The following is a 20,336-nucleotide window of genomic DNA, read 5'->3' on the forward strand; positions in this document are numbered from 1 at the left end:
TCCAAAGGCATAATGGTTTTTATACTGTACAAACTGTATATTCTGTCCCCTTACACTAATCCTGCCCCTAAACCTGCCCATCTCAGAAAACTTTATGCATTTTTACATTTTCAAAATTCAAAGTTTAGTATATGTATTAAACCATTTCCCTCCTGGGGACTGCTGGCTGCTCCACACAATGTAGGTGATCTCAGGTTTTATTATCCTTGTGGGGGCATTTGGTCCCCGCAATGTAATATAAACAAAGACACACACACACACACACACACACACACACACACACACACACACACACACACACACACACACACACACACACACACACACACACACACACACACACACACACACACACACACACACACACACACACACACACAGATGATGTCCCATTTTAGCTGAAACCATGTGGCCCATTTTACCTTAGTTGGTTAAGGTAAATTGGGCCACCAAGAAAAACATCACTTTTTCAAAAAATATGTTCATATACCAAACTAACAAGATTATTTATGAATGATGCCATCAAGACAGATATTATGCATATTCTTTTTATGTGCATGTTTATTTGTTATATATTTATATTCCTTATAATAGTTTAGTTAGATTTGGTATGCCAGGCTATACCATGCATCTTTCTGGTGTAGTCTTGATTTGAATTTTTTGATTCTTGATTCCCCGCCCACCATAGCAACCATAAACTAATCAAATCACCTCTTACTTGTCAAGCACAGTTATGACAACAGTTTGAAATCATTTACAGTCATTGGCTCTAAATTCCAGAGGGGCTGGGACCCACAAACCTTAAATGGCCCATTTTACCTGATGGCCCATTTTACCTGATATCACCCTATATGTATAAGTATATGTATATGAGGACATTATAACCTTTATTTTACCAGGAAAGAAGCACATTGAAATTAAGAATCATTTTTACAAGACATACATAAAAAAGGTTTAAATCAGAAACGATGGACAAATAAGAACAATTATTGTCTCTCTCTTTCTCTCTCCACACACACAAACATACGCAGACACACACACACACACACACACACACACACACACACACACACACACACACACACACACACACACACACACACACACACACACACACAGAGAGAGAGAGAGAGAGAGAGAAAGAGAGAGAGAGAGAGAGAGAGAGAGAGAGAGAGAGAGAGAGAGAGAGAGAGAGGTGGACAATATACACAACTTCCTTACTTGAGTGAAAGTACAGATACTAGGCCTACTGGTCAAATATTACTCCATTACAAGTAAAAGTTGTAAATACCGATTTTTACTTAACTAAAAGTACAGAGGTGCTTAAGTATCAGAAGTAAAAAGTAAATGTCAATGCATTGTTTTATTATTGTTGCATTGTTGTATGTAATACTTACAGTACCTTATGCCTCTGAATCTGTGCCTGCATGCCTACTCTTATATCAATATCAAATTTATTTCTAGGACACAGTTCCGGTAGTGGGATTGAATGTGAGATTGAAAAAGTGCACACAATAACGTCCACAATGGTTTCGGATACCCAAATGGCTGTCCCCTTACGTAAATAGTGCCCTTCAAGTCAGATTGACGTTAATCTCCAACGTTGGATAGACGTTGTATTGTGGTTGAAAAAGAAAATCGGGTTGACGTCAAACCAACGTCGGGTTCTGACGTCAACCCGACTATCATTTCCAACCAACCTTGGACCTTAGACGCATCTCTCTGTAGGCAAGGGCGTGGTTAGCTGGTACTGTCAGAGTGTACCACAACTTCCAATAGGAAAATTCAACCGCAGTAGCCACAGTTCAACCTGAAGATGGCAGCACTCAGACGTTTTTTACACCATATATTGTAGAATTAAAACACTTTAAACCCCAATGTCAAAAAATGAACAATGAACAGCATTTATGAAGCTCCATCATTCTACGTAGCTCCTAGGTCCCTCAGATCCTCCAGTGAAGGCCTCCTCCAGGTCCCACGGTCCCGGCTTAAGAAAAAAGGTGACAGAGCCTTTTCTGTTGCTGGGCCTCAGCTGTGGAACCGGCCTACCAAAGCCAGGCTCAAAACTCACCTTTGTACATTGGCCTTCCCGGCATCTTAATTGTCTTATGGCCTTCCCGGCTTCTTAATTGTCTTATTCTGCTAGGTTTATAATTAAGTGGTTGTCTCGTAATGTGGATTTAGCCTAAATCACTGATTTGTAATTGTATTTTACTTTGTTTTATTACCCTTGCTACTGCGCTATGTACAGCACTTTGGTCAGTGCGAGCTGTTTTACGTAAATGTGCTATAGAAATAAACCTTACTTACTTACTTACTTACTTACTATATAATATTGATATTATACTATATATAACCATTAAGAAAACATATACAACATATAATGATATTTACATCATAGCCTAAACACAATTTTCTTAACTAAATCAGCTTCTGTCTGATTTACATCGAATTAGTTTAACAGTAGCTAGCATTTTTTAAGTAGGTTTTCATCGTTTTCCAAAAATGACAACCATTTACATCAACCCGCATAAATACCATAGACAGTAAAAGAAAGATGATACAAATCTGTTTGTATCCCACAAACGCTTGAATCATCTTGAAAAATTCTTAAATGACAGACTAGTAGAAATAGATATCTGGTTTAAATGTAACAAACTATCTCTAAACATTAGTGAAACATTTTATATTGTTTTTCGATCTAGTATCCAGAAGTACAGTGATTGTGACATTAATTTAATCATAGATGGTAGAGCTATTCAAAGAGTGGATGCAATAAAATTTCTTGGAATACATATAGATCACTTTATAAATTTTAAGGAACATATTAATGAGTTGGTTAAAAAACTATCCAAAATTGTGGGTTTGTTCTTTATAGTGAGACATGTGCTCCCATTTGATGTACTCTTGTCCCTGTATAGGACTTTATTTGAGCCTCACTTGAGTTACTGTAATATTATTTGGAATAATACTTACCCTACTTATACTGAGAAACTATTGATATTACAAAAGAAAGCCATAAGAGCTATTACATGGTCCACACGTAACTCTCATACAAATGCTCTCTTCCATAGATATGGCTTACTAAAGCTTCCTGAATGCAACCTTTATCATAATGCATGCACAATGTACAATGTTGTCAATAGGTTAAACATTAGATAGTGTGAGCTCATTCCGTTATATACACCGTTTCACACACACTACACTAGACATAAGCTGCTCTTAAAAGGTAAATGTAGGAACCTCACAAGTGCTAGGTTTAGTGTATGCTACAGTGGCCCACAATTATGGAATGAGCTGGATACTAATTTAAAACAATCAGCCTCACTATCTATATTTAAAAAGAATCTAAAGCAAACAACTACTGGAGAGATATAAACCCGAGGGATTGGCAGCTGAGGGTTAAACCCCTTTCACTTGGTACAAGGATTAATTCAATTTGAGGTGCAAAGGTACAATGTCTGTCAATTTTTTGGCTGATGCAGGTAAATGTTTTGTAAATACCCAAAATTTAATAAATGGTTGCTCCTGGTATCTAAAGTTGGACCGCTCATATTATCTTTATCAGATGGGGAGGTGTTGGTGGTGGGATGGACCCCTACTTATAAGCTTTTGGGTCTTGGGAGTCCTTTTTCACAATACAATACAATTGTTTTCCTGACCAGTTGTTGGTGCAGGTTACTTGAATCATGGTGTAGCCTACTATAGTAGTAGCTGGAGCTGGAATTGTAATTGCAGACTTGGCTGCTGAATAAGTAGGCTATTATATTTTGTAACTTGTTACGTCTGTAATATGTTACCTCCAACAACTGCTCCTGATGTAGCAATAAATGTAATGAGTGGCACTGTGAAATAAAAAATAAAAAGATTAATACGCTGTCGATTATAACTATGCAAAAGGGCGCTCACATGACGTTAAGCATTTTTGGCGCATAATGTGACTTTGAGAACCTAAAACCCCGTTTCTCCCAGTTTACACGGCAACACATAACCGGCGTTATCAGAAATCTCCACTTTGGCCTAGTTTTTTTTTTTTTAAATAATCGTTTTCTGTGATAAAAAACGTGGTTTTCGTGTAAATGAGAGCCAAACCGCAGGGAAATATCTGCGTCTTCCCTTCGTGTAAACGGGCCTAAAAGATTTGAAGGAAAAACCACAAGGATTGAATATGATACCCATGAGATGTGAAATACCCAAAGGTGTTATGAACAAGATGAAATAAATATATTTTAGTCATCATCCAATATTTTTAAACCAGATAAATCGATCAGTAAAGCAAATAATAAATGTTTGCGGTTAGATAAAGTGTATAGCAGCCTCCATTGGGAGTGTTTTTGTTTCCTGGCCGAGGGAGATACTCATCTCATATGACAGGCTAAGCAGGGAAATTAGACTTTGTGTTTGAATTATTGATTCTCCTAGCACATGCTCGACCAACGCCAGCACTCACTACCTTTGCAACACCATAAAAGAGCTTTACTACACAAGCAGCATTACAAAGAGAAAGTACACATTATGTTAAATAAAACACGATGCTGTCTTCTGATTTGGGAAATAATTCACTGCATCAGGGTCAAATTGAACTAAAATATTGCATGTTTTAAGAATGATAAAAAGCACTTTAGTTCAATTGTTTGACAGGTACTTTGACATGCACTACTTAGGGCCTATAAGTAGTATTTATAATACATAATTCACTATTCTAGAATGACATTAATGGACACTTATTCTTTCAGCCACTAAGAGATCTTTACTGCCACCTGCTGGTCACACAAAATACCATCTCATGTGCTCGGAATGTGGTGCAGAATTTAAGGTGAATTTAACATTTAACTAACATTATTGTGTTATTTTGAAAGGTTTGAAAAATAAAAGGTTATTTTGAAAGTAAAAATAATAAAAAAATGACTGAAAGTAAACGAACAGCACTTAATTTCATCAGTTTATTTTTTTGTCCTTCCATCCAAACATGTAAACAAGACTGTGACCTGGAAACAATCCTACATAAAGACACCATGTGAGCTCACAAATAAAAAACAAATATTAATAAACGGTTTATGAAAAACATTCTTCGAATGTTATAGTTGAAAATGCTGGAATGCTTGACAATATCAATATATACTCTTAAATATATATATATATATTTATACTTCTATGTAGATAGACTTTATACTTAGATTAATTAAGAGTTCTCGTTGAGGATTCTTTTTTTCGGACAGTTCCTGCATTTGGATCTCTGTTGCACTGGCTCGAGAGATTTAAATAAAGGCAGTTTGCTCCCGTTTACGCTCCCTGATAAAGACAATTACTGCAAAGGAGACTACCGCCCCTTTCGGAACAGACTGTGCCTGACATACCACATAAATACTTTCAAGTCTATATTTCAATTTCCTGGCTTTAATTGGCTTTAATTGGCAAATGTTACAGCACATTCTTCTTGTTGAACTTTAACGAATAACCGATCGCAGTCTCTAAACATTCCAGTAAAGATCCGGCGGAGAGAAAGTCCAGCTCCACCTCGATAAACTTAATGTAGATGTGTAATCCAGAGAGGGTGCTTTCCCTGGCCTGGCCGGTGCAGTTGTCCTGCAGGAACCTGGTTATGGCTGAAGGCTCCCCTCGTCCATAGTGTTTGCCTGAAGTCTGAAAGTGCTGGAACAGACATTGCTGTAGCGTCCTCTCCTCTGAAATGCCGAGGTAACAGTAAGTGACTTTGGCTGATGTCCTCTTGTCCTTCTCTACGCTCTCGCAATGGTCCGTCTCCTCCTCTTCCTGCGAGGATGAGGACTTGTCCTCTGTGCTAGACGAATTAGACTCGCTGATCTCCTCGTAGCCTATGGCGTACAGGCCGTATGTTTTTGGGATGCCCCCCGGCAGGAGGTACTGGGAGCTGTTGCTGCACCCTGCCGCTCTTGTCTGTGCGATCGGGATCCAGTCCACCTCCATGTGCAGCTCCAAACAGCGAGCTTCGCTAATAGTGATGTCGAGGAATTTATAATACACGTTTTTCCAGTTCATCTTCTGCACCTTGGTCATGATAACCCTGCCCTCGACCTTCTCAGGGTTGAAGTATTCCCGTAGTCTTTTTCCCAGGGGGACCTGCGAGCTGATCTCCGCGTAGTGGTAGCGGATCTCCTCTCGCCACCGCGTGTTGTAGCCCACTCCGAAGATGGCCAGCTTATTGGACAGGTGGAGGCGAGAGAAGTCAGTCCATGTCTGAAAGTGCTCCCATTTGACCTCTACTGACTCGAGGATACGCATCACGTTCTGCATCACTTCCTGGCGTCTGTAGAAAGGATAAGGAGAGGAGGACGTGAGGAAAAATAATCTGAATGTTTAAACATATTGGGAAACAGAACACTGGTTCAAACTTACTGGGTGTGCTCAGATGGCTCCAGTCTTATCTGAAGAACTCTGGTTTTCGGAAGCTGGTTCTCATCTGTGAAAGACGAGATTGAATTATATGGGATATTAGAAATACACATTTTTGTGGCATCAGATTTTTTTCACAGATTGAGGTTGATAACTAGGCCCACGATGGCACACTCTTATAACATTTTAGCCGAAAATTGGAAATCTCTGGAATTTATTTATTGCAGAAAAACATCCAAAATATGTTCATTCATACTACACATATATGTGAATAAATATTTAATACTGATAATCAATACTGTTATTAATTTTGGGGTTTTGAAAGACGTCTATTGCATTTTTATTTGATCAAAAATACAATACTTTTAAGAAATATTATTGCAATTGAAAATAACTGTTAATTTAATTTATTGTTGAAATGACTTGAATTTTCATCAGTCATTACTCCAGTCTTCAGTGTTACGTGATCCTTCAGAAAACATTTGAATATGTCGATTTGGTGCTCAAGACACATTTCTTATAATCAATGTGTTTGTGGAAATCATGATGCATTTTATAGGATTCTTTGATGAATAGAGTTCAAAAAGAATAGCATTAATTAGATTTTTTGTAACAATGTAAAAGTCTTCAATGTTATTTTAATATTCCCTTGATAATGTGTAAATAACTTTAATCTGAATAAAAGTATTGATTATTTTAAAAAATTATACTTTTTGAACACTGTATGTAAAATATGGCATTTACTGGAAATCAGTGGAGCTTCATGAGGAATTCTGTGGAAGCAGAAATCAAGTAGGACTCTTTTGGTTGCCTGCCTTGATTTTTAACCATCTCCTTTTTAAAGACAGAGGATATTACATTTGTGACTTTAAACTTATTTACGCTTCAAAGATTATTGCTTTCACCTGTCTCTATGTCTCCCTCATTGAAGGCCGCAGAAAGGTCCTGATTGCACCAGTCCTCCTGAGAGTAGTCCTCCATAGTACTGCCGTCTGACTCCATCTCCTGGTAGAGGCCGCTGCTGTTGATCAGCACAGGCTGACAGCTTTGGGAATCCCAGCCGCCCTGCCCAAACACCTTCTCCAGCTGCTCGATGGAGTAACTGCTCTTCCTCTTCCCAATGCCGTGCTCCTTCACTCGGCTATAACACCTTCTAAGTGTCTGCAGAGGACCACAGGGATCAAGGTAACGTTTATAAAAGCAGTAATACCCGTGAAGATGGAACATTGTTTTTGAACCAATTCTGAGGAAAAGGTCACAAATAAGCACTTGCTCTTTATAAACCGTGAACAACTACTTTCTTAGTATTTATAGTATAAGGGTATAAGTCGTATACCCTTAAAAAGCACTGACTCGCACTAAAAAGACACTCAATTTCCTTGATTAACTTCTCAAATCTGATAGCACCTCAGCTTGCATGGCCTTATGAAATACAAATGTGCACACTAGATACTAACTCAGAGTCTTGGACATCATACAACTTTGACATACCGCTTTTTGCATACTATATAGCAGGGACATATCTGCATATTCAGACATATTCAGTTGGTGTGGTGTAGCAATAACCCTGTAGCAATAAATCTGATCATATTGATTTCAAACCAAACTTTATATATATATATACACACACACACACACACACATGTATATATCTGTATATACACGTATATTATATTATATTATATATTACTATACAAATATAATACAGAAAAAAACCCGGATTAATTTAAATCACTTTCATGTTGTGGTGGGTAGCATATGTGATTTCACATATATATGCTGAAGCAGGCAGTATGGACAATGAAGCTTTTGTGTTTATGTGAATATGTGATATCTAAAGTTCAATGCCCTAATCACAGCTATTTTGTCATCTTCACCAAAGTTCCAGAGCAGACACAATCTTCCATAAACATGACAACAGCTCCCTGTTCACAACTGACAGCCATATGTCTAATAAGCCTGCCCTGAGGTGAGACAGATAACGTTAGTGTTTTGATTTTGACAGCTTCACCAAAGCCCCATGTAACAAAAACAAACTGCCAAACAAACATGACATCACGTCTCTTTGCATATCCGAGTGACAACCATGTGTTTCGATGTGTTATTTACCTTCATCCTCTCTCGACACTGGGATGGGGTCCTTTCATAACCCAGCTCTGACAGGGCTCTGGACACCCGCTCGTACATCGCTGGTCCCGGCGCCTTGCCAGAAAACACCGTCCCGGCCACCTCCAGCTGCTGCATCCGCGCCTCCGCCAGCCTCTCGTTGCCCCACACGGCGATCAGCGCGTTTGTTTCAGACGGTGTCCACGACATGCCTCGACAAGCGGTGAAGCTGTTGGATGCAGAGGCCGATCCACTCCGGCCTGCGCCCCCGGACAGCGAAGCCCCGACGTTTAGAGGAGAGAATCTGTTAGGGGTGGAGGGGTTGGAATGGTATTGGTTGCTGTCACTTAGATCCTCGGATTCTGGGGAAGGAACCTCGGTTTTGGGAATCTTCAGAGGCACCGATATATCAGGAGAACGCTCGGCGTTACTGGGGGCCGCCATCTTGCCTCTGTTGCTAAGGGGAGGGGGCAGAGAGGAAGCGCGCACGCGCGCTCACTCCAAGCGAGATTGACAGCTTCATAATGACAGTTCAGCGTTATCATGTTTGCATGATACTTTATTTTTACATGACAGCTAATAATATTAAATACAAAATATTATAGGTAATTATTATGAAACGTGATAGTTATATATAAACAGTTTAGAGGTAAAATTTGACTTAATGTAACTGTTTTTAAGTTTAATATTAATAATAATATGAAATATATATAAAATAGTGCTGATACAAAATATACCCGCATTGGGACGTATCGCCGCATGTATCACTCCGCTTGACCAAGTTCGCGGCGGTCTTCCTTGTGAACGATGCGGAGTGAAAGCCGATTTGGCTGTTGCAAATATCAGATTTTAAGAAAGTCGAGCGTCACTGTTTCCTTTTGCAAACGGAAGCAATGCTGTGAGAATTTTATCTGCAGCATAGAATGTAGGTTTGAAGTTTAAGTCATGTGTTTTGCTCCCAAAATCATTCGCCTCGTGTCGTGTTTCTCTTGTTTCATTAGCGTGAATTTGAAAATCTGGACTGAAGCTGGACTGAATTACATAATGCTCTGAGAAGGAAAGTAAACTCTGTCGGTCTGTTCTAAAGTTCCAGAAAGACAGGGCTTTCAATCTGTGCATTGCTGTTGAAGGCCTTAAAAAGTAAGTTAACCAATATAATATGAACAATAGCTTGATTTTTAACACTGTTAAATAAGTGCTACCATAAGAACAAGAAAACTGTTTTCTTAAAAACAGCACTGATGTCATATAATAATATTACGCAAATAAATAAATTTGACAGTTCAGAATTACCATGTCATCAGAGTAACTGTTGCAGCAGCAAAATCTCGTATAATTATATATGTAAAACGTTAACTATTATTATTATTCAAATATTAAAATTAATTACCCATTTTAGGGATTTTCTTTTGCTGCAATACATGTCTATTATTTTCCACTACCTGTATAATACCACCGCTGACCACTAGGCGGGGTTGCCCCGTTTCATTCTGCCTTGCGTCCATAGAATGCTGCGTCTGATAGAGTTTGTCAAAGTGGCAACAACAGATTTGGCAAATTTTACTTGGATGTGTTTTATCCACAAGGAATATAATTAAATCAGTAAACATATGTCAAATATGCATTTTGCCTGTGTTTTTATCAAAATAATGCATAAAATCACGCTATTTTATTTTATAATAAAATGCTACGCATAAAATAACAGCTTTAGATTCCCTATTTTGCCGGTAGCCTATCTACTTTTTTATGTCCCGTTTAATTCAGTATAATATAGTTTGTCATAGACAAGTTTTGATTCTGGCATGCACAATTGTGCATCGGAGAAGAAATTTGTTATACCCACAGAAGCCTGAATGAATCACTTCTTAAGTAATGCAGATGATTTAATGATGCTGCCGAGTTATTTATTTGTGCTGGGAAAAAAATAAAATCTTACCTATGTCATCCTATAGGGAATATAGCTTAACTGAGTTGCAGCCTCACAGCTGCTCACGTGATTTAACAGAGTCTATTTAAGGTCAAAGGTTTTAACCCATCCTAAGAATAGTGAACTGTCCCGACACCATTTTCTGTCCGTGTCTGAGTGTTTTCTGACAACTTCATTGTGTTTGATGTCTGCTAAAGGTTAGATGTAGAGTCAGGAGACAATATAACCTTTAAAAACCCAAAGATGACAAGATTGTGTCTTCTCTCGAGTTTCTAAAAGTACCAGTATGTTAATGCAAAGATTTTCATGAGCATATGGCGATGGAACCTGAATACTAAGCTGTAGCTGCATACAGCCTATCAGTTTGTTTTCCATATAGATTTTTATTACAAAAATCTAAAAGAATCCTAAGATAATATTTGCTATTATTTTACAAATTAAGAGCAAACCCATACGGATGATTCAATTGTGTATGGATTTAGCCTAAGGTGTTCATTTCTCATCAAGATGCATTATAAAGAATCCCTCAACCATGATGAATATGAATAATAAAGAGCCGCAACCTCGTAATGTAAAAATTGGCTTTGTACAACAACACTGGACATTATATTTGTGAATGCAAATCTAAAATGGGAATCTCTTTTACAGCCCCAAAGCCCATGCATTGCCATACCTTCAGCTTAATGAGGGAATGGATATGTTTGCTCATGATCAGAAGCATGGCCTTCTGATTAGACTCGCTCTAGAGGCATTTCTAAACGTCTTGCCGACATTAAGAGGAGCACTTCTTAGTCAGATCACATAGTAACTCAACGGCTTTGTGAAATCAAGCAGTTTTTTATCATCAGTGAAGTCACGAAAGCCCTTTAAATGGCTGAATGTGAGAGAAATTGTAATGACCCTCTGACACATTAAGGGGCGTTGAGAAAGCAAAGATAATTATGATTATTATTTCATAATTTAGCATTTTAGTAAAGATGCTGGAAGCATTTAAGTGAATTTGTGTCGGAGAGATTGCTTTTAGGATTGGCAGGCAAAATTCCTTAGCATTTTATAAAGCCCAAAGTGGTTATTTGCATAATGTCTAATGGGCAGAGGTATTTCCGATTATCCCCTACGAACACAAATTCGCACATGCATTCACAGTCAATTAGAGCAAATTGTGATTTTTTTTTAGCTAGTTTTGGAGGTGAGGATGTTTTCATACATGCATGATGGTTGCCAGGAAGCATTTTTGGATCTTCAGGGTGTCCTCGCTGACTGACCTCCTACAGGGTCACAGATGTGATACTTGTCCGACAAAATGTGCTCTGCCAAGATTCCTCCTGCAATGCCCTTCCATACTTTCACCTATAAGACATACCAAGCCTAAAAACCCAAGAGCTTTTACTTGGCATAAAGAGAGTTGATTTGGATCTCCATTTTCGTTCCAGAATCCAGAAATTCTGCCAGTGATACTGATGCATACTTGCTTTCTTTTTTAAATGAGTGAGTCGTCAATGATTGGAGCTTTTTACAGCCATCTTCAAATTCTGTTTCATCTCATCTCCCTCGACTGGCTTTAGATCAGATCATTATCACGGTGGTGTGAACGATCATTATATTCACTCAGTGGCGCAGCTGATTGCAGCACCTGCAGACTCCAGTTCAGAGAAAAAGCACATTTTTGGTTTGGACTGGAGGCTTTCATGATGAGGCAGCTTTCTCTCTTTTTTCACCTAAAGCAGCATGAAATCACACTGAAATACTCAAATATGTGGTTTTTTACATCCCTACATTTTGTGTTATACGTGACATTAAAGAGAGCTGAATAGTTTTTGTACCTTGAGGAATTATAGATGAACATATTTTTGATTCTTCAAACCATTCTATGCTTGATGTTTCCCCTCTGAGTTTTTAGTTAAAGCTAAAATGTTTATAGAATCAGTTAGCTTGTCAAACATTTGGCAATTGTAATCATAAAGAAAGAGAAATTTTAAATTGAAATGATTAAAGTGATGTGTTTTAAAATGAAGGACATTCATTGATTTTTTTCTTTCTATACAGGCTGAGACACCAAAGTTCAGTCAAGCAGTGGAATCGCTTTTGAGTTTTTTGGAGGCAGTTCTGAAAGAGAGGTGATTCTCAGGTTCAGCGGGTTGGTGAGTTGTTAACTTTAATCATTGCGAGTCAGACATTCTTTGTTCAATCACAGTGCATTGAATAGCTTGAAACCGGTTCAAGGGATTCATTCTTAATTGTGAAGAAATCACTCAGGGGTGTGTTTCCCGTACAACTATTTTACTCACTGCTTAATCACCAAAGTATGATCGATGCATCGTTGGATAAATGAAGTAGTAAAAACTGTATCCTGAAACCTTATTAACTTTGTCACACATCCGTTGTTCAATCTGAACTAGATCACATTCGCAAACCCAACTTAATGGTTTTGTTGACTTTAAAACTTTGTGAGCTTTACAAAGTATTTATTTTATATTTTGTTATACTCATAATTCATAATTTTTGTTGCTTTTTCTCTGTTTTACATTTGAATGCATAATGTAAATAAAAAAAAAGGAAAGTGCTTGTATATATTATACTTTTAAGAAGGATGCGATGTCACTTCCTGGAGCAACACATTTATTTCTGTTCAAAACACTTGAAAGACACAGGTCGAACAAGGAGGGCTTTTCATTGCATGTACACCGCACTTCATCACGTACTGAATGCTACTTCTATTCTGTTATTGTGTGATACCTTAACAGATTATCATAAACAATCACATGTCTGATGTCTGAAGTGCAAATGTCTAAGCAGGTACATAGCTAGACATTACTCTTCATACCACACTCAATTCTCAAGAAATACATGCTCTAAATACATAAACATCATAACAAAATAGATCTGAACATGTGCTGTGCCCACTCTCACATGGCATAAAGGAAAGGTCTGACGAATAACGTCATTAAAGTATCACAAACTCCTTTAACAATGAATACAAGCGAGTCATGCATTTAAACCTCGATAAACAGTCACCAGTTACTGTGCCTTCATAATAATCTCACAAAATGTTTAATACAACAAGCATTTTACCACTGATTCTGACTGGAGATCTTATTAACAGTACATACTGAATGCGCTTTTTACACGTAATGGCTGACAAGGTACTGCTAAATGAAGGTTAACATGTTAATGTGTAGACTAATCACAGACACGTGTGCTTTCTTAACTCAGACTGCTTAACACGACTTAATCAAATGTTCATACACATCTATTTAGTTCATTATCCCTCGTCTCGCACTCCCATCTCGACTATATCTTTTTAGGCCTTTATTCCTCATTTTTGCTCACGTTAAAAGTTACTAGTTTTTCTTTTTAGTTGTTAACACTCTCGTCTCCCATTTTATGTCGGACACTCTTAATCACAGTCAAATTAAACATTTCTTAACGTCTCAGGCACTAACTACGGCTCTATAAGAATACAATGCCCCCTGCCATTACTAGTGTAAAGATTATTGTCAGCTTACCTGTTCAAAAGACAGGTCAAACAAGGAGTGCTTTTCGTTGCATGTACACCGCACTTCATCATGTACTGAATGCTACTTCTATTCCGTTAGTCAGCTACTGATGCGTAGTGTAACGCTTGGGTGACCCCTGCTGACGAACCTGTCAAACAAATTTAACCAGAATGATTTTACTCAGAACACAGTGCAATCCCGTAATACAAATAAATGTCACAATAATGTCTTTACCAAGTTCAAAATTTAAGGAGGGTGCAATTTTTATCTGTCCCTTTTGAAATCCTAAGTGCTATACTCTCCCCCACAAAATTAAATATCTCCTGACATTTCCGGGAACAAGTAAAACATTTCTTTAGAACACCTTAGCCATCCAAGGCCTCCAGTAACCCTTAGTCTGTGTTACCTGACTCTCTGTTTATTTTCTCAGGGAAAATAAACTGCTCAGAGAAAAATAATAGAGCTCAGGGAATTTTTCCATGGCTGACGCACCCCTGCCGGTGGCTGATCAAGGGGTAGGAAATCACAGGGCAGCAGCAGATTTCTGTGAACCACTTTGTCCCTTCCTTTACCATTTTCTGGACTGATCTCATAAACAGGACTACCATCAGCTTTCATCTCCGTTACCTTGTACACTTGACCCTCCCAGTAGGACTGAATCTTTCCAGGCCCCCCTCTGGGAGTGAGGTTTCTGAGGAGAACCCTATCACCTGGGTGGAGGTCCCTCCCCTGCACTTTCCTGTCGTAGAGGACTTTTCCCCGAACTGCTCCTTTGACAGCTGTTATAGCCGCAATCTCGTATGCCTCTTGCATTCTTGTCTTCCAATGACTCAGGTAGTCATGATAGGTGTCATGGGCCTCATCTTCTCCAAGACTGAACAACAGATCAATGGGCAGGCGAGGAGAACGTCCAAAGGTAAGGTAATAGCACACGTAACCCGCTGCCTCATTCTTTGTGCAGTTGTAGACGTGGACAACTGTAGCAAGGGACTCTTTCCAATCCTCCTTCTCCTTGTCCTTCATGGTGCGCAGCATGGACAACAGGGTACGGTTAAACCTCTTCACTTGCCAGTTACCCTGGGGGTGGTATGGTGTTGTGTGCGAGCCCTGGATGCCAGAGAGTTTCTTCAAGCTGGCCATCAGTCTGTTCTCAAACTCTTTGCCCATATCGTGATGTAGTCTGCTTGGGAACCCAAACTTAAGTGCAAAGTCGATGAAAATCTTGTCAGCTACAGTTTTGGACGATTTGTTCCTTGTCACGTAGGCCTGCGCAAACCTCGTAAAATAGTCCACGACCACTAATAAATACTCATAGCCATGCTTGCATTTCTCCAAATGCAGGAAGTCTATGGAGACGAGCTGGAAGGGATAAGTGACTGGATGAACACCAGAGGTACACGGGTCTGCTTACTCGGCTTTTTCTTTTTGAGACATTCGCACACTTTACTGACAAAATGTTCAACATCCCTACTGATCTGTGGCCAGTAGAGCCATTCTCGAATCAGGTTGAGTGTCCTTTCGACCCCCAAGTGACCCATGTCCTTGTGCAGCTCTTTAAAGACCAGCGGATGATAAGCTTTGGGGAGCAGCAGTTGTTCTTGATGGAAAAGTTCTGCAGCGCAGGACACCATCTAGACCCACATGAACCTTAAGCCAATGTTTCAGCAATATGGCCACTGCAGGGTTCTCTGCTTTCACTTCAGTTCTACTTGGCCTCCTGTTTTGTAACTTGTACCAGAGGACTATTGACAGGATTTCATCCTCTTCCTGAGCTTTGCGGATTTGATCTGGGGTAAGAGGTTGGCTGGTCTCACTGTCTTTCACCAGGCTCAAAGCACTGACCTGGATCAACCCAACACCCCGGCAAGGGTTTTTCCTTTCTGCTTTGACTCTCTCCATAGATGCACTAATGAGATCATGACTGGCCTCAGCCGTACAGCTACACATGTAGTCCTCAATATCCAACGGCATTGGAGTTGTTTTTGCCTGCGCGGTACCTGAGTGTGAAGTTATAATCGGCCAAATCCGCCACCCATCTATGTCTTGTTGCGTTGAGTTTTGCGGTGGTTAGTACTGTATATACCACAAACGATGGGGCGTGGTAAAGATAATCCCAGAAACGTTCGTAGATGGCCCACTTCAGGGCTAAAAACTCTAGCTTTCCAGAGTGCAGATGGTACCTCTTCTCTGCTGGACTCAGGGTGCGGGAGCCATAGGCGATCGCTCTCATCTTCCCCTGCTGTCTCTGGTATAACACCGCACCCAGACCAACTTGGGATGCGTCACAATGTAATACAAATGGTTTGGTGAAATACGGATATCCGAGGACAGGGGGATTTGTGAGTCTGTCTACCAGCTGATTCAATACTTCCTGGTGGGAGTTGTATAGGTGTCTGTGATGGTAAGTGACCCTTATGTTTCTTTCTCATGATTGGCTCTAGAGTACAATTTTCGGGGTTTGGGATGGTGAGTAGGTTATACAGTGGGTGGGCCACGCAGGAGAAATTAGGGATGAAGGGTCTGTAGTAGGAGAGGAACCCAAGAATTTGGCACACATCACCCACAGTGGCAGGGGTCTTCTCCTTTAACGCCTGTACTGGAGCCATCTCTGCGGGGTCCATTGCGCAACCCTCTCCTGTCACCAACTTGCCGAGACACATTCGATTTAAACAGCTCACATTTCTTTGGGTTCAGCTTCACACCATGTTCCTTGTAACGCTGGAGAGCAAGACGGATGTGTTCCAAGTGCTCCTTGAAGCTCCTACTGTGTACCAGGTTATCATCAAGGTACGGGAGGCAAATCGTGTCTCTCAGGTCCGCCAAACAGTGCTCCATACTCGTCTGAAACTCTGCGGGTGCCAAGCTCAGGCCAAAGGGTATCCACACTCATTCATAAAGCCCCCAGGGTGTGATGAAAGCTGTGAGATGGCGGCTCTCCTCATCCAGGTAACCCTGGTGGTATGCTTTACCTTGGTCTAAGACCGAGAACCACAAACTCCCACCCAAAGCTTCCAACATATCCTGAATCCTTGGTATCGGATGGCGGTCGGGGACTGACTTGCGGTTGAGTTCTCTGAACACAGAGACGAAGACTGCCATCCTTCTTGCGGACACACACCTCTGGCGACGAATAAGGTGATAGAGAATGTGTGATCCACCCTCTTCTCAGTAGATCCTGCAAGTACTCCTTTACTTCATTGTGAAGAGGCAGACATTTGGGACAGACATGTAGGTATTTTGCACAGGGCTGGTATGGTGGAAGGTTATATGCATCTTGAGAGACAGTATTCAACCCACATTGTCACTGTCAAAGGAAAAGGCCTCACATTCCTCCCTCAAAACTCTCCTTACCGCCTCCTGCTTTCCCTCTGAGAGATGACAGAGATCTACAGGGGGGTCCCATGACTTTGATCTTCTTGCTTATTTGTTATCTGTGTGCTACTTGCTTCGCTGGACTTTTTCTCTGTGCTGTCCTTCATTAAAGCTGTCATCTCATTCTCTTTTGTTCGCACAGGTGCTGTGTATACAGTCTTGATTGGTTCCACTCTCGTCCGCCATTTTATGTACAACACTCTTAATCACAGTCAAATTAAACATTTCTTAAAGTCTCAGGCACAAACTACGGCTCTATAAGGATACAATGCTGTTGGGCATTACTAGTGTAAAGATTATTGTCAGCTTACCTGTTCAAAAGACTAAAGTAAAGGCACCCCCTCATGGACGACTGCCGCACACACATAAACAAAACATAACAAAAGTCCAGACCTGGTCCGCTCTCGTCCTTCACTGTCATTGTTCCTCCGTGAGATACCAGGCTGGTGCAGTGCGCAGGTGACGTTTGTTAGTAATCACACCACCGCCCTCGCGCCATTCTCTCACGGCCCTCGGCCTCTTCCTGCTTGCCACACTATGGTTTAAGGGAAAACTATGGTTTAGTTGCTAACGATGGAACTTGTAACCATATTTAGCTAATGATGGTTTTGGAAAATGCACCCCAGACCAGTTTTGTGGATCATTTCAAATGATTCATTGAAAGTATTTGACTCAAAAGTACCAATTCACTTATGTTACGATTCAGTTGCATGCAGAAGCATGATACTGCTTTCAAGATACAGTACTCTTACGATACTTTGAAGAATGTCAAAATAGAGTTAAAATGGTAAGTTTTTTTTTTGTATTATTATTTCTTCTAACACATACTCTGTGGTAAATTGTTTACAAAAGGTACTATACATTAAAATGCTAAATTTGTTATTACATCAGGGGTGAAATTGAATTCCTTTTTTACTAACATATGACACATATGCTTGCGTTCTGTCCCTGACAACATGCATTTAAAAAGTTTTAAATATTGTATTTATTAAATAATTTATTGTTTATTAAATCTAAATTAAATGTGTCTAAAAATGTTTTGGGGTGAACTATATACGGTACATATTGTTGATCACAATATATCACAATACAAATATGGACATCGTTTTTTTTGTATTGCGATGTATTGTGACAATATTGTTAAACCTTGACAAAGCATTGCTACATTCAAAAAGCCACTTTCTTTACATTTTTTTAAAAAGTTTTTTTAGAAGTATTTTTAAAATTGTAGTTATATATTATACTGTATTTTTTTCACTTAATATGCTGTGTTTACAAACCTTATGATTTATGTAAATAGGTGATCATTTGCTACTTTGAGTGGAAAACCACTCTGACATCCTCACCGTGCCAAATGAATACTTAAACAGACAAATTAAAATGACACCACATGCCAGAGAGATTCATATGGGCAGCATCCTTTAGTTCATTATTTTAGTCCGTCATCCCAAATTCTCCTGCATGTCTTCAAACAAAAGCCTCTCATGCTCATCAGACAGATAAAGACGAGGCCTCTTACGTGGCCACCCACCGTCCCGATGAGAATTTACCTCAGCACCTCTCGCAGATGGGACCTGGTCCCGTGGGAGCGCCGGATCCGTGGCTAACCCCACCTCTGGCGGTGAGGACCAGGTGTTTCCCCTCAGTCAGACGCCAAGGTAATTCATCGGCGGCTCCAAAACACACGTGCACCCTCATCAGCAGACCCTCACTGGAGAGCAACTTTACATTAAAGACTTGTCTCATTAGAGCGCAGCGGACACGGCCAAGGCTAATGAGAGAGGCTGTGATGACGGCAGGCTCTGATATTCAAGTGCAATAACAGATCACGGTCAGGGCCAATGCCATGTCACGCCTGGGTGATGATGGTGAATGGGAAGGGTGCTGTGACGTTGGGCTAGACGGCATGCAAGTTCAAGGCACAGCAAGATTGTATTGATGTTGGCCGTCTCTCTGTGCATGTCAAGGGAGTTGCTATTTAAGAAGGAGTCTTGTAATGAAATGTGCCAGATACATATAGTTGATTTTGTGCATGATATCATGTTGGTAAACATATTTAGTCTGATCATCTGCGATTCACCTTGCTGTTTTTTTCAGATGATTGAATTTAAGTGCGCATGTAATGTAATTATCAAAGTGCTTTGTGATTTTGTCGTATCATTTGATTTATTGTGAAAGTTTAGATGAGACCCGATGCATTTTTTCTTTGTTTTCTGAACAAATATGTCTGGTCTTAAGGTGCTTTCATATTAGCGAAATTTCACACGCAAAATAGGTTCACTGACAATAGTGTTGCAATGAATAAAGCACACCTCACACAAAGTATGTTTTCTTATTTTTGTTAATCTGGATTCCGAATGAATCCAGCTATGGTGTTCTGAGTGGTCATAAAAAACCACAAAAACAAGTGAAGCCAAGTCACCTTTATTTATACAGGGCTGCGTTTATTTATACAGTGATCTAAGCTTATTATAGAGACCTTTGGTGGCTATGGTTCTACGATCTACTTAGGCTTACAATGCTTTTGGGAAATGCAGCCCAGATTGTTTCAAAGCAACTTTACAGTGATAAACAAAAAAATAATGATTCCATGATGTAAACCGAAATCAATTCTGCTGTAAAGAAGCTCTAAAAATGAAATAGTGTGATTGTTTAGCTGAAGTAATTTCAATGTTGATTCCGTTCTGTTCAATAAGTGTGTAAGCAAGTCTCTAGATATGATTTGGGTCTCTCTTTTTAAGTCAGTTTAGTATAATATTATTAATAGATTCAATAATTTAACTTTAATGTAAAATAAAATGCTAAGAATGAATACATACAATGATTTGAATACATCTCGAGTAAGCTGAAATCATTTTTGTTGAATATTGTGTTGGACATCGGGGAGCTTTTGAGTTAAAAATGTTGAAAACAACTGCAGTAGTGCCATTTTAAAGGGGACCTATTATGCCCTTTTTCAAAATCTTGATTTAGTTTTTGGGGTCTACTACAGTAGGTTTTAATGCTTGAATATTAAAAAAAAATATTTTTGACATATTTTACAGTTGCAGCACCTCTCGCAG

At 39.6% G+C, this 20,336-nt stretch overlaps 2 protein-coding genes across 3 annotated transcripts in view; one reads left to right on the plus strand and one right to left on the minus strand.

Moving 5' to 3' along the window:
- Positions 1-4,929: 4,929 nt before the first annotated feature.
- On the minus strand, positions 4,930-8,947 carry msantd2 (Myb/SANT DNA binding domain containing 2). Its single transcript, XM_077242391.1, has 4 exons — positions 8,482-8,947; positions 7,278-7,533; positions 6,376-6,439; positions 4,930-6,286 (listed from the first exon to the last, which is right to left on the minus strand). The coding sequence occupies exons 1-4, from the start codon at positions 8,920-8,922 to the stop codon at positions 5,422-5,424; spliced, it is 1,626 nt and encodes a 541-aa protein (XP_077098506.1). The 5' UTR covers positions 8,923-8,947; the 3' UTR covers positions 4,930-5,421.
- Positions 8,948-9,266: 319 nt separating this feature from the next.
- robo3 (roundabout, axon guidance receptor, homolog 3 (Drosophila)) overlaps positions 9,267-20,336 on the plus strand; it is a 176,031-nt gene continuing 164,961 nt past the window's right edge. The window contains exons 1-3 of one of the 2 annotated variants that reach the window (XM_077242382.1): positions 9,267-9,376; positions 9,480-9,618; positions 12,452-12,546. The gene's annotated coding sequence lies outside the window, so the exon portion shown is untranslated. Of the gene's footprint in view, positions 9,619-12,451; positions 12,547-20,336 lie in introns of both variants that reach the window. The other variant, XM_077242381.1, reaches the window with a different exon arrangement.

This window comes from Siphateles boraxobius, unplaced genomic scaffold, assembly GCF_051911475.1.
Source record: "Siphateles boraxobius isolate OS27281-9 unplaced genomic scaffold, OSU_SipBor_1 25, whole genome shotgun sequence".
Lineage (NCBI taxonomy): Eukaryota > Metazoa > Chordata > Actinopteri > Cypriniformes > Leuciscidae > Siphateles > Siphateles boraxobius.